Source organism: Sceloporus occidentalis, unplaced genomic scaffold (genome assembly GCF_023333645.1).
Source record: "Sceloporus occidentalis isolate IW3139 unplaced genomic scaffold, rSceOcc1.0.p SCAF_95, whole genome shotgun sequence".
Lineage (NCBI taxonomy): Eukaryota > Metazoa > Chordata > Lepidosauria > Squamata > Phrynosomatidae > Sceloporus > Sceloporus occidentalis.
In genome coordinates, this window is record NW_028317075.1 from 1,067,497 (window position 1) to 1,079,700 (window position 12,204).

Consider the following 12,204-nt stretch of genomic DNA (forward strand, 5'->3'; position numbering starts at 1 on the left):
CTTCATGTATGAGTACTAAAATCTAAACACAAAAAAGCTACCCATTTATTTTTTTTATAAATAGTGTAGTGGCTGCCACCTTATGAAAAGAAATAAAAAAACATTCTTGGCTTGGGTTATTATTGCCCGATTGCAATAATGGCCACTTGCATACATGTAGGTGGCACAATGGCGTTGATTTATAAAGATACTGCAATCATAAAATACACGCTTGTGCTAGCGGCATAATGATATCCAGAAATGGAATTTGCAGCCTTTATGCATGCCTCTTTTTATGGATGTGAAACCCAATGGCATAACAAAAAATGCCACACTGCGAGACTTGCTGTGGGGACCCCAAACTCCGCTATCATTACTTACGTCCAACCTGAGACCAATTCTACCAATCCTGTTACCACCTATCCTACTCCCAGTTCAGTTCCCAATTGTTTGCATTCCTTTTGAGATTTTTTTTCTAGGAAAGGAGATACACAAGTCCCCACAATACACACTCCAGACTGTGTGACCCTGAGATTTTGTCCCTTCACTCTGAGACTCTGACATTGAAGAAAAAACCCTAAGAGTCTGGGTCAAACCCTGAGAGTTTCCATCAGGGCATATTATAAGTGTACATCACTTACCCACCTTTTCAACCTTTCCCTTTTTTCTGGAATTGTAACTACATCCTTTAAGTATGCCTTTATCATACCTATTGTAAAAAATCCTCCCTAGATCCCACTTTTCACCTTCCCTCTCAATATTCTAGAAGAACCTCAACTATCTATTCAAGCATTTTTGGGATCTGCACAAAGCTATCCTAAAGAAGATGTAGGTGGTGATTATAAAATGACCGATGAGATGGGCTTATTGGTGACTACCTGTGTTATGTACCCCTGTTATTGTATGCGAGAGCCCATCTTATTTCCCATCTTATTTTGTTTGTTTTCAAGACCAGAAAATGGGAAGTGGAAATGGTTAAAGTTGACAGACAAATGCATGTCATTAAACATACAGCTGGGCCATGTCTTGAGGTGATGAAGGTTAAAAGTGTGACCTTAAAGTACAAAATATTCAGAAATAGCTTTAGTGTGCTTTCATTTTGTCTTGACCTTCCATAATGATGTAATTCCATTGGCTGAGCGTACACATGTGGTCATCAAAGGCTTGCATTCATGTCATCCTCTCAAACTCTGGGAAAGAAAGAAATATCTGTTACATTATATGCAAGTCCTTTTTTCTATGTTTTATAAGCTGCGGTCACAAAGGGGACCTTGTCTGTGTTTAAATACTATGTTTAATACTATTGTAATAAACTTGGCATCTACAAGTTAGTTTATTGAGTCAGATTGGGTCCTTTTCAAAATATCTGAAGAGACAAACTTGATAACACGGCAATAAATATACCATTACAATTTCTAAAGAAAATAGTTAAGCTTGACTGAAAGCATACACTGCCATTGGCCTTGCCTTAAAACTTTAAAAAGTCCAAAAGAATTGGATATTCACAATTTTGATTCTAATAATTAAGGAAAATGCCTATTTGTATAGCTAGGTACAAGCACCTGCTGACCCCATCAAGCAGCACTAGAAAAATAAAGGTATCTGTACTTTTCTTGTATTCTTATACAACCTACTGTGAGTTCATTTGAGAATGTCCCTCCTTACCTTTTGTTTCTGTAAGTGAAAGTTGTTATGTACTATTAGTTATGCCCTGTTGTACAGCACTGTGGAATATGATGGTGCTTTATAAATCAATACATAATAATATTGTAGATTGTCTTTCTGCTTGGGTTGAGTTCTTCATCTCTGTATTTAGAGCCTTTGCTACCGAATGTTTGATTTTGAGCTGGCTATATTATATTTTTACTGTTTTCCTGTTGCTGGTCTGAATCATTTGAGCACTCGCCTGTTGGACTTGCCGCTTATCCTGACCCTGAAGCTTTTCAACCTTCACCTTGGCTTATTCTGGATATTCATGGTCACTATACTTCCTTAGTGCTGTCACTAGGGTTGGTGTCACCTTGTGCTATAACTAATGGTATCACCCCTGGATCTCCTCCCGAACCATTCAGAATCTTTAGTAATGTTTTTTGTACTAATTGTTACTGGTAAATAAAAATTCCTGTATATGTAATGGCAATATTAGTGACATAAACAACCTAAAGTAAAATCACACCTTTAAATTACAATAAATATGAACAGCCTAAATGTATTTACATTTACATAGTTTAACATGGTTAAAGTGAAAATTCGGTAAGTAAACTTTGAGTCCATGTGACTTGGTTTAGGGTCCCTAATATACAAGGAACTGTGTCATAACTAAAAAATGCTCTGGCAGTGGGACTCTTTAATTAGTTTGTAAGCACTGAGCTGTGTTTCTGCAAAGTAAAGGGCCCCCAAAATATGAACTAATTTACTTTGACACGGTGCACATACAGGTCACTCTTAAGGGACATACTTTTACAGTGTCATTATTGACAGTGATGTGAAGATGCGTGAAGATGTGTTGCTTGACTTGTCCTCCTCTGACTGCAAGTCCAGGTCATTGACATTGTCGATGGCCTTATCCTTTTCCACTTGTGCACGAGGCAAAACCTACTACTGCTGCAAGGGTTGACCAGATCTATGTCTGAGCCAGAAGGAAGTAAGTTACTTTCTTCTGGCTCAAACATAGATCTGCAGCTATCATCTTACAGTGACTACCCATATTTACAATGGGGATTTAAAAACATTCCCGTGATGGCAGTGCTTACGGTAGCCACGGCACCAGTGGCAGTTGTGGTGGCACCGATGGTTGTTTTATTCTGTGCTTGACTACAGAATAACGTACAAGCAATCTTCACTTTTAAACCAACAAGGCACCAGAACATGACCCCCTGTGAGTCTTGTGAGTAATTGGGGAGGAGAATATTTCACCACTACTACAACCAGGATATTTGGTAGTATGCTGCTGTATGTGGCTGGTTGTCTTTCTGACTCAAGGTAAGAAGGCTTAAGCCTACTGAAGAGACTGGGATCCCAGGATTTATCTGACTACTTTTTCATACACACCTGACACGAAAACTGGAACCATTCAATTTCACAGAAATTTCCTAATTGATTGTAGTCACCGTTAAAAATGGAACAAAAAGTCCCCTGCCCCACCTAATTTGCCACCAATATTGTCTGATTTATTATTTGTGTTGTCCAAAATGAAGACGTTCTGCTAGTAGTGTAAACGTGCAACTTAAACCCAATTCAGGATTATAAAAAAAAAAAAAAAACATACTGCACGCATTGCACAGTCCCCTGCCCTGTCTAATTTGTCACCAATAGTAATGATTTGTTATTTTGTGTTGTCCACAAGCTAGAGGTTTTGCTGCTAGCGTAAACATGCATCTGCCTTAAACCCTATTCAAGAATAGTATTTTAAGAACTAAAACACACTGCACGGAGTGCATGCATTGCGCAGTCCACTGCCCTGGCCTGCCTAATTTATCACCAATATTAATGATTTTTTGTTTTGTGTAAATGTCTTTAACCTAATTCAGGAACAGTATTTCAAGAACTAAAATATATTGCCCAGATTGCAATGTGTTCATTTTCATGTTCTAGTAAAATGCCACATTTGGGAGGTGTGCATTTTTTTATTTGGAATTGGTTACCCTGCACTTGTGTCCTATTTGGGACATGTTTGCAGTTAGTCAATTACCAACATAAACCAGGCTATGTTAAATGGTGGTATTTTACCTACAGTAAACTACTGTATCAAAACAATACAGTAGCTTGAACAAAGTGACATACAAGTGGTACCTTTTTTCAAAAGGGAGATATTAGGTCCCAAACAATCTTGGCACTGGTTCTCAGATGTTCTGGGCAATCTGGCGGATCAAGGTAGCTATCCTTTCCCTCGTATACCTGGAAGTGCCTAAGTATACCCAGTTTCGGTCTCATTGAGCTTACACACCTTCACTTCACTTGGAAGGAATATGCTGCTTGAATCCCAACCTTACCTTATATGTCAACAGGGATTCATCCACACACCTTACTGGTGTATAATCTTCCGCAAACCTGGCAGTGAGGTGGGTAATCAGGGGGTGGATTTAATACAGTCTGACAACCTACGGGTGTACCCTAGGAGAGCACAGGTTGTTGTTGCTAATTTGCTGAGGGTAAAGGTTAGATTATGAGACAATGTCCCCAGGACATCATCTTCCAGAAAAAGCTGCAAAAACTGCAAAGAGGTAAATCCTGTTACGTGACTATTGACGCCAAGAACTGCATTAGAAGGAGAGATGACAGGGCCTTATTTTGTTAAATATTGATTTGTATCTATTTTAACATTTGTCATATTATTGTTAATTTTATATAATGTCTGTAAAATGCTATGGAATCTGCTGGTATAACACAATGTGATGTAATCTGACATTTTTCTCCACAGAAATTAGCAGTCTCAATTGAAATGAAAGTCTTCTGATTTATGTATTGATAACCTCCTGCTACTTTCCAATTTGTACTTATAGCTCGGGTACATGAGGACCCTATTGGATATAGAAATGTCATACACAATGTAATAATGCTTTATATGCATTGTAACAGTGTTCTTTTTCTTTTAAGTGGTAGGTGTCTCAATCGATTTTTCTTTCTGGGAGGCTAGGCCAAGTTTAGAAACATCTTTTACTTTGTACAAGGAAAAGGAAAAGTAAGTTAACCTATTCCCAGCTTAACTAATAATGTGGGACCTGGATCCTTCTATCTGGCAACCGGTGAACGTCTGCACAATGCGCATAGACAACATTCGCTGCTACCCGCCACTTTCGTCGGGGTTTCTATGACTGAGCACCTGAAGGTCATATGACGCCAGTGCTTCATCATAGAAGCCCTGGCAGAAGTGCCAGCAGCTGCGGAGGTTGTCTGCGCACATCGCACAGACATTCACCGGCTGCCAGATAGGAGGATCCAGGTCCCCTGCAGCGCTGCAGGGGATCTGGATCTTAGTGTTATAGTCAGACATCTATTTAAAGTCGGATTATAAAATGACCTGGAATATAAAACCTGGAATAAGGTCCTGTAGGACCACTTTTTTGTGATGTTATAATGTACATCATTGGTCGTTAAGGAGTAAAACCCAAAACTGTCAGCCCCTCAGTCCCAAACCTCTCCAACTCTATCACATCATCTATCTCTCCCTCTTCATATGCATCACCGCTGAAATTACTACTTACATTGGGTGAGGCTTAACACAAAGGTCCATCCGAACATTATCACTTGCACTCTGATTGATCCTTACTTTAAGCCCCTTCCAGTATGATCAACAATTCTCACCGTGCTAAGACTATTACCGTACATATAGAGAGATTCAAGTTGAAATTTAGGAAGTGTTTTTTTTCCAGACAATAAACAGTAGATTATATTCAATTCTAATAAATTGAAAGCAATAACATAGCCAGGATTATTTCCAGAAAACGTAAAAGCCATAATAATAGCAGTGGATGACAAATTACAGAGAAGACAATGACTAAATCCAAAACCAAAAAGGTTCTCATTTCTGATCCAAACTACTAATAACACCAGAATGTGTGTGACATCAAGTACGGTAATTACCAGGATGTGTGAGTAACATCACAAAATGTACATAAATTGTAAACCTTAACAAGAGTGCAACTCTTCTAATAGTTATTAATACTCAGTTGTGTAGCATACCCTTAATCAAAAGGTTACTAAAGCAAAGCAAAAATGCATAAAAAAAGATTAACACAATGTGCATCCAAAAAAATGCACACATTGTTTTACTTCTGAATATCCATTCATGTGTGCATCCAGTTCCAATGAAACAAATCCCAGCTTGTTTAAATGATGATCAATAATGTTACATCATTCATAGCTTCCTTTCCGAAAAGAAAATAACCTGAATGAAGGGATACTGTGAAATAACAATTATTGATTAGAACGCATACATCCTGAAACTAGACATCTTTACGAATAACTTAATCAATTTAACAGGAAACTTCCAGAAAGCCATTATTTTTCATTCAATTTACAAATAATATTGTAACTGGTTGAATAAAAAAAAACATTGTTTCTAACGTATTGACAAGATCTGTGTTCTTGGCAACTGATAGCCTATGCCAATAAAAAACAAAATACTGTCTGCGCTTCTCACCCTAATAAAGTTGGCAACAAATATATAAACATAATATAAATGAGAGGTTTTGGTTATATGAATTGGCCAAAGCATAATTAAGCTCACCCGCCACGTCAAGGCACACTCTCAATAGGGTGAGATCCTACTCTCACCTCCTACATAGTGGGCACACAAAGCAGTTTATACTGCTACCAAAACCTTATTAATGTGTTGGGGGAGGTGCAATTAAACCTCCTCCCATTTAACCCCTGGACAGCAAGCTGCAACCAGACTGATGAGGAGCCAACAACCTCAAATAAGTGCAAACAGGGAAAAAGTGTCGGTGCGCTAAGCTAGTCTCAGGCTCAAATAATACAAATGTATAATATAAGGCCTACCAAACAGTGTGAGCATGCTGCAAATACAGTGTGTTGGCTGTACAATGTATACAAAAAACAAAATACAGTGTCTGTGGCAAGGTTTGTGACGGTCCATAGAGCATCATTAAATTGAACAAGACGGTCATCAGTAAATGTCCACCATGAGCAATGTTGGTGCAAATCCTGCTTCAAGTTTGAATTGTTTACAAATATTTATTACTCTTTCAATGTATCAGTTCAGAGGTGGTTCCCTTTGTTATGGAGTGAAATTACCACAGTTGGTGTCAACTACAGTCTGGGTTGTCCCCTTGCAGGTGAAAATGTAACTTATTTTTTCAGAATAGGCAGCAACTCTAACCAAAGGCTCCAGATATGTCATCAGCAGGGCTGGGAATTTATGAGCTTTTACTTGGAGCCTTAAAGCGAAGCATTGCACTGGAACAGTGTGTGGTTAAGCCCACTTCCACACTAGGGTCTACTACAAGATCCCTTGAAGTGGTGTTTGCCCAGCACCCGTGTACAGCTATCCCATTGCAGAGGCATTACAGGGAAGGTGTGAATGAAATGGGAGCACTTGTGCCCCAAAGCAGATGACTACATGCAATAAAGGCTGAGGTGGCTGTGTCTATAACCACATAATAATATGGAAAAGGTAGATGTTTCTCTGATGTTTCACCCTACCCCAGGAGATGACAGACACTTTATCCCTACCCTGAGTATGTGCAATAATCTTCCTTTCCTGATTGGAGGCTTTGTAGCAATACCTCTGTTTATTGGTTATATTTTTTTATCCTTAATTTTAATCAGTATCTATTTTAACACCTTACACAAAAAGATATGAATCGGGACATGCTGGGGGAGGGTATTAAGGGAAAATGATGCTGAGTATAGATGTAGGGGATATTTTGGTGCAATACAGAGTAATCATAGAGGACGGAAATGATGGTGGAGGTATGAATATGGGGGTTGGGCGACATATGAATTATGATGTGGGTATGACGATGGTCAGGGACACCTCTACACTTACACTTAACATACACACAGCCACTCCAACGCCATATACTTGCACATACATGCACACACAGCCACTCCAACACCATACACTTACACATACACTCTTACAATTGCACACATACACTCTAAACACTTTTATAGATCTTGTTAGGATATTTATGTTAATGTGCATGTTTCTCAGTTCTTCTATGCTCACAATGCAGGGTTTGCATGTGACATTCAGCTGATCTGTTTCCATGTACTTCTCATTTGATCTATAATTGAAATGCAGGATTTGCACATTATTCAGTTGATCTCTCTTTCTATGTGGTTCTCATTTGATCTATACCCGCAATGCAGGATTTTTTCAGTTGACCTCTACATTTCTATGTGGGCCATTTGCCTCCGCTTGTCCGCCGTATTGAAAGAAGCCAGCCCTCCCCGGCTTTCCCTTACATGTACACACATACAGTATATGCATATTGTACACGTCCCATGTAATCTGGTGAGGTGTCGCCCAAGATGGAAAACGAGAGCAGACCGGCATCGGATTGGGATGTCAGTAAGGCAATGCAGAGCACCCATTCAATCAGTTTGATCAATCAGGTGCTTTTTTTCTTAATAAACCAAGTATTAATGATCATTTATATGCTGAAATATTTAAGGCTAATAATGTTCAAAAGTTTATTTTCAAGGTATAATCCTTGCTTCACATGTTTTTTGGTGGGTAGGGTCCCCAGTGCATCGCTTTGCCCAAGACCTACAATGCTATAAGACAGCCCTGTTGTCAAGATGTCAAGATGTATTACTTATGTAGGTGTTTTTTTTGTCCCCTTTTAAGCTCACAATCCAGTCCTCTCCTATATACATTTGCCAAAATAGAAAGGATAAAAGGATCAACTAAATGATACGGTCAGGGCGCAAATGCTGCCTAAAGCCATTGTAATTCTACACAAAACACTTGGCATTTCCTCAGAATCTGTCAGAGCCTAATTGCAGACATTTATATGATCAGGCACATTGTTTAATGTCCCTTTATTTTAAAAAAGTCATTTACGTTTTAATAAATAAAAGAAAGCCGAGTCCAAAATGTTTTCTGAGGTACTCCGCCTCCTTCTTGCACTATTTATACCCACTTCAATTCGAATTATTCAGTATACCCCACGTCACAATATTTATTTACAGAGCAGCCTTATTTCCTCCCTCTCCACGTATAGAAACGCGCGAACCAAAATAAAGTAGCCCGTACCCAGCCCAACAGCAGCCCCCGGCGGCCTGCTCTCTGCCAGCCTAACCGACCGAGGCGCGCGGCCCGCTGCGTGTCGTGAGAGTGCGGTCCGACGACAAGCGGTTGCTAGGCGACCGTAAACACGAAGGGAGCTGCAAAAGTTTGTGTGCAACTTTCATGCTGGGTGAGTTGAGATTTCTGATTTTTCAGATATTATAACATTAAAACGTAATTATTTTTTTCAATGAATACGGTCATGTCTATAGACCTATAAACACAGTTTTGTTATTGTTTATATGTATTTTGTTATTGCTTATTTTTATTTATTACATTGTATATATATATATATATATATATATATATATATATACACAATGTTATATGTATATAAAATATACTGTTGTGTTGGTAGGTTTACATGTTTGTTGCATAATATATATATATATATATATATATATATATATATATATATATATATACACACACATACACACCGTATTTGCTCGATTATAAGACGACCCTGATTATAAGACGACCCCCCAAATCTGAATATTAATTTAGGAAAAAAAGAAAAAGCCTGAATATAAGACGACCCTATAGGAAAAAAGTTTTACCAGTAAATGTTAATTCATCTAAACTATTTTTTTTTAATAAAAGCTCTGATTGAGAAAAATATTTTGGTTTTATTTCCTTCTATTTTCCAACCTGCACCCTAGTTATGCATATCTGCCCCAGAAATGCCTTATACCCCCTATATGCCACTGTGCCCCATGATATGCCTTTTAACCCTCTAAATGCCACTGTGCCCCATGATATGCCTTTTAACCCTATATGCCACTGTGCCCCATGATATGCCTTTTGACCCCCTATGTGCCACTCTGCCTCCAGAAATGCCTTATACCCCTATATGCCACTCTGGCATTTAGAGGGTTAAAAGGCATATTATGGGGAAGAGTGGCATATAGGGAGGTTTAAGGCATTCAGGAGGCAGAGTGGCGTATAGAGGGTTAAAAAGGCATTTCTGGAGGCAGAATGGCATTAAGGGGGTTAAAAGGCATTTCACAGAGCACTCTGACTCCAGAAATGCCTTATGCCCCCCATTTAACACTCCCCCGCCCCCCCCCAAACTTACCGGTGCTTCTGACTTCCCTGTCATGTAGCTGGGGCAGCATATAGATCCCACGCACTTCCGCTGCAGCCGGAAGGAGGTGTGGCTAGCAGCGGGGGTTGTCTGTGTCCATCGCGCAGACCTTCCCCGACTGTCAGAGATCAGAGTTCCCCGCACCGGTCCGGCTGCGGCACCGGTGCGGGGAACTCTGATCTCTGACAGTCGGGGAAGGTCTGCGCGATGGACACAGACAACCCCCACTGCTAGCCACGCCTCCTTCCTGCTGCAGCGGAAGTTGTCTACGCGAATCGCGTAGACATCTACACGCTGCCCCAGCTACACACCGGGGACTCAGAAGTACCGGTAAGTGGGGCGGGGGGGGAGACAGGAGGATCCAGGTCCCCTGCAGCTGCACCATAGGAGACACCATCAGATAAGTGTCATATTCTGCCCTTATCAGAGGGTTGATAGACCCCAAAAAATGACCATACTATTTTATTAATGGGTCTCATTACATAGGTTATGGTGGGTAAAGGTTACATTTAAGGGGTAGTAGAAGCATTATTCATTATTAACCCCTTCGCGACCTTTGCCGGTTCAGGACCGTCATAACAAGAAGGTCACTAAATGACCTTTGACGGTCCTGAACCGTCAAAAAATTAAATAAGCTTAGAAAGTGATCAAGGATCACTTTCTTCGCTTAAACGGCCTTGCTGCAATGCCTCGATGTCGAGGCATTCAGCAAGGCCGAGATCGGCATCGGGGGCCATGTCTGGCCCCTCCCCGGGGCGTCAACAGCCGCCATACATTGTATGGCGGCGGACGCCCGTTTTAAAAGCGTTTAGGAGGCGATCAACGATCGCCTCCTAAACTTAAATGGTGTCGCTGGAATGCCTCGATCAGGAGGCATCCAGCGACACCAAACACTTACCTCTAGGTGGGCTGTGACCGCTCCGGAGAGCGGTCACAGCCGCCGCTGCCGGTGATCTTCGCCATCAAGCAAGATGGCGGCGGCCCGGGAAATAAAACAATAGAGACGAAAAAGTTCGCTAGAGGGTCTCCAGACCCTCTAGAGAACTGGCTCCACTTGCTGGTTGAATACAGGTACTGCATTCAACCATGCAAGTCAATGGAGCCCAGCTTTCTAATCACTATGTGATTAGTAAAATATTCAAAAAGAAAAAAAAAATAAAAAAAAATGTGCTAACATTTAAAAATAATTATGCAGTGATGTCACTAGATGAACCATCCAGTACCAGCAAAATGTGTAAAAAAAAAAATATAAAAAAAGTATTAAAAAAATAAAATAAAATTAAAAAATAAAGTTTATTATTTTGAGCAAGTGCTAAAATTTCTCAAAAATCTCAACAAAGAGTTAAAATAAAAGCACTTCAAATACCCAAGGGGTGTCTAATATATAAAAAAATGGCTGATGGGGTAAATTGGAGTGGCCTAGCTCAAAGATAGGGCATAGGTACAGACTGACCAAAATGGAGAAAAAAAGCGCACTTCCCAAATGTGGCATTTTAAATCTGAAACAACCCGACAAACTCATGCATGTCGGGTATCACTGCACTCAGGAGATGTTCCTGAACACACATTGGGGGGGTGTTTGACAGTGGCATATACCAGAACCTGTATATCTATACCTAAAGTACAATTTGTGTGAAAAAAAAAATAAAAAAATTACTATTACAAAGTTTGACAAAGTGTAGTTCTATAATTGGTGCATGGAAAGGGTTAAAATAACAGCATTTGGAATACCCTGGGGTGTCTAGTTTTCAAAAATATATGGTTTGAATGGGTTAAATTGAGTTAACCGGCTTCAAAGATATTCCAAAGAGGAGAGGGAGGCACAATGACCAAATGACCACCTGAATTACGCATGCCCCAAAAGTAGCCTTTTACCAGCCAAACAATCTGACAAACCCATGCATGTGGGGTATCGCTGTACTCAGGAGATGTTCCTGAACACACATTGGGGTGTTGTTTGACAGTGACATATACCAGAACCTGTATATCTATAACTAAAATACAATTTGTGTGGAAAAAAAAATAAAAAAATTTACTATTACAAAGTTTGACAAAGTGTAGTTGTATAATTGGTGCATGGAAAGGGTTAAAATAACAGCATTTGGAATACCCTGGGGTGTCTAGTTTTCAAAAATATATGGTTTGAGGGGGTTAAATTGAGTTAACCGGCTTCAAAGATGTTCCAAAGAGGAGATGGAGGCAGACTGAGCAGATTTGTTAAAAAAGATTTGGAAATCATAAAACGCTGCTTGTACTTATTGCCCTATAACTTACAAAAAACAGCAAAAAAACATAAAAACATTGGGTATTTCTAAACTCAGGACAAGTAGTAGAATCTATTTAGCTAGTTTTTTTACTTGCTTTTTTAGGTGAGTAAAAG

At 39.7% G+C, this 12,204-nt stretch overlaps 1 protein-coding gene across 1 annotated transcript in view; it reads left to right on the forward strand.

The window, feature by feature from the left end:
- Positions 1–12,204, forward strand: part of LOC149284299 (dynein axonemal heavy chain 6-like) — a 117,668-nt gene that overhangs the window by 10,447 nt on the left and 95,017 nt on the right. Inside the window, exons 3-4 of the mRNA XM_089496884.1 lie at positions 712–849; positions 3,987–4,136. Coding sequence (XP_089353010.1) covers positions 712–849; positions 3,987–4,136 — 288 coding nt within the window. The remainder of the gene's footprint in view (positions 1–711; positions 850–3,986; positions 4,137–12,204) is intronic.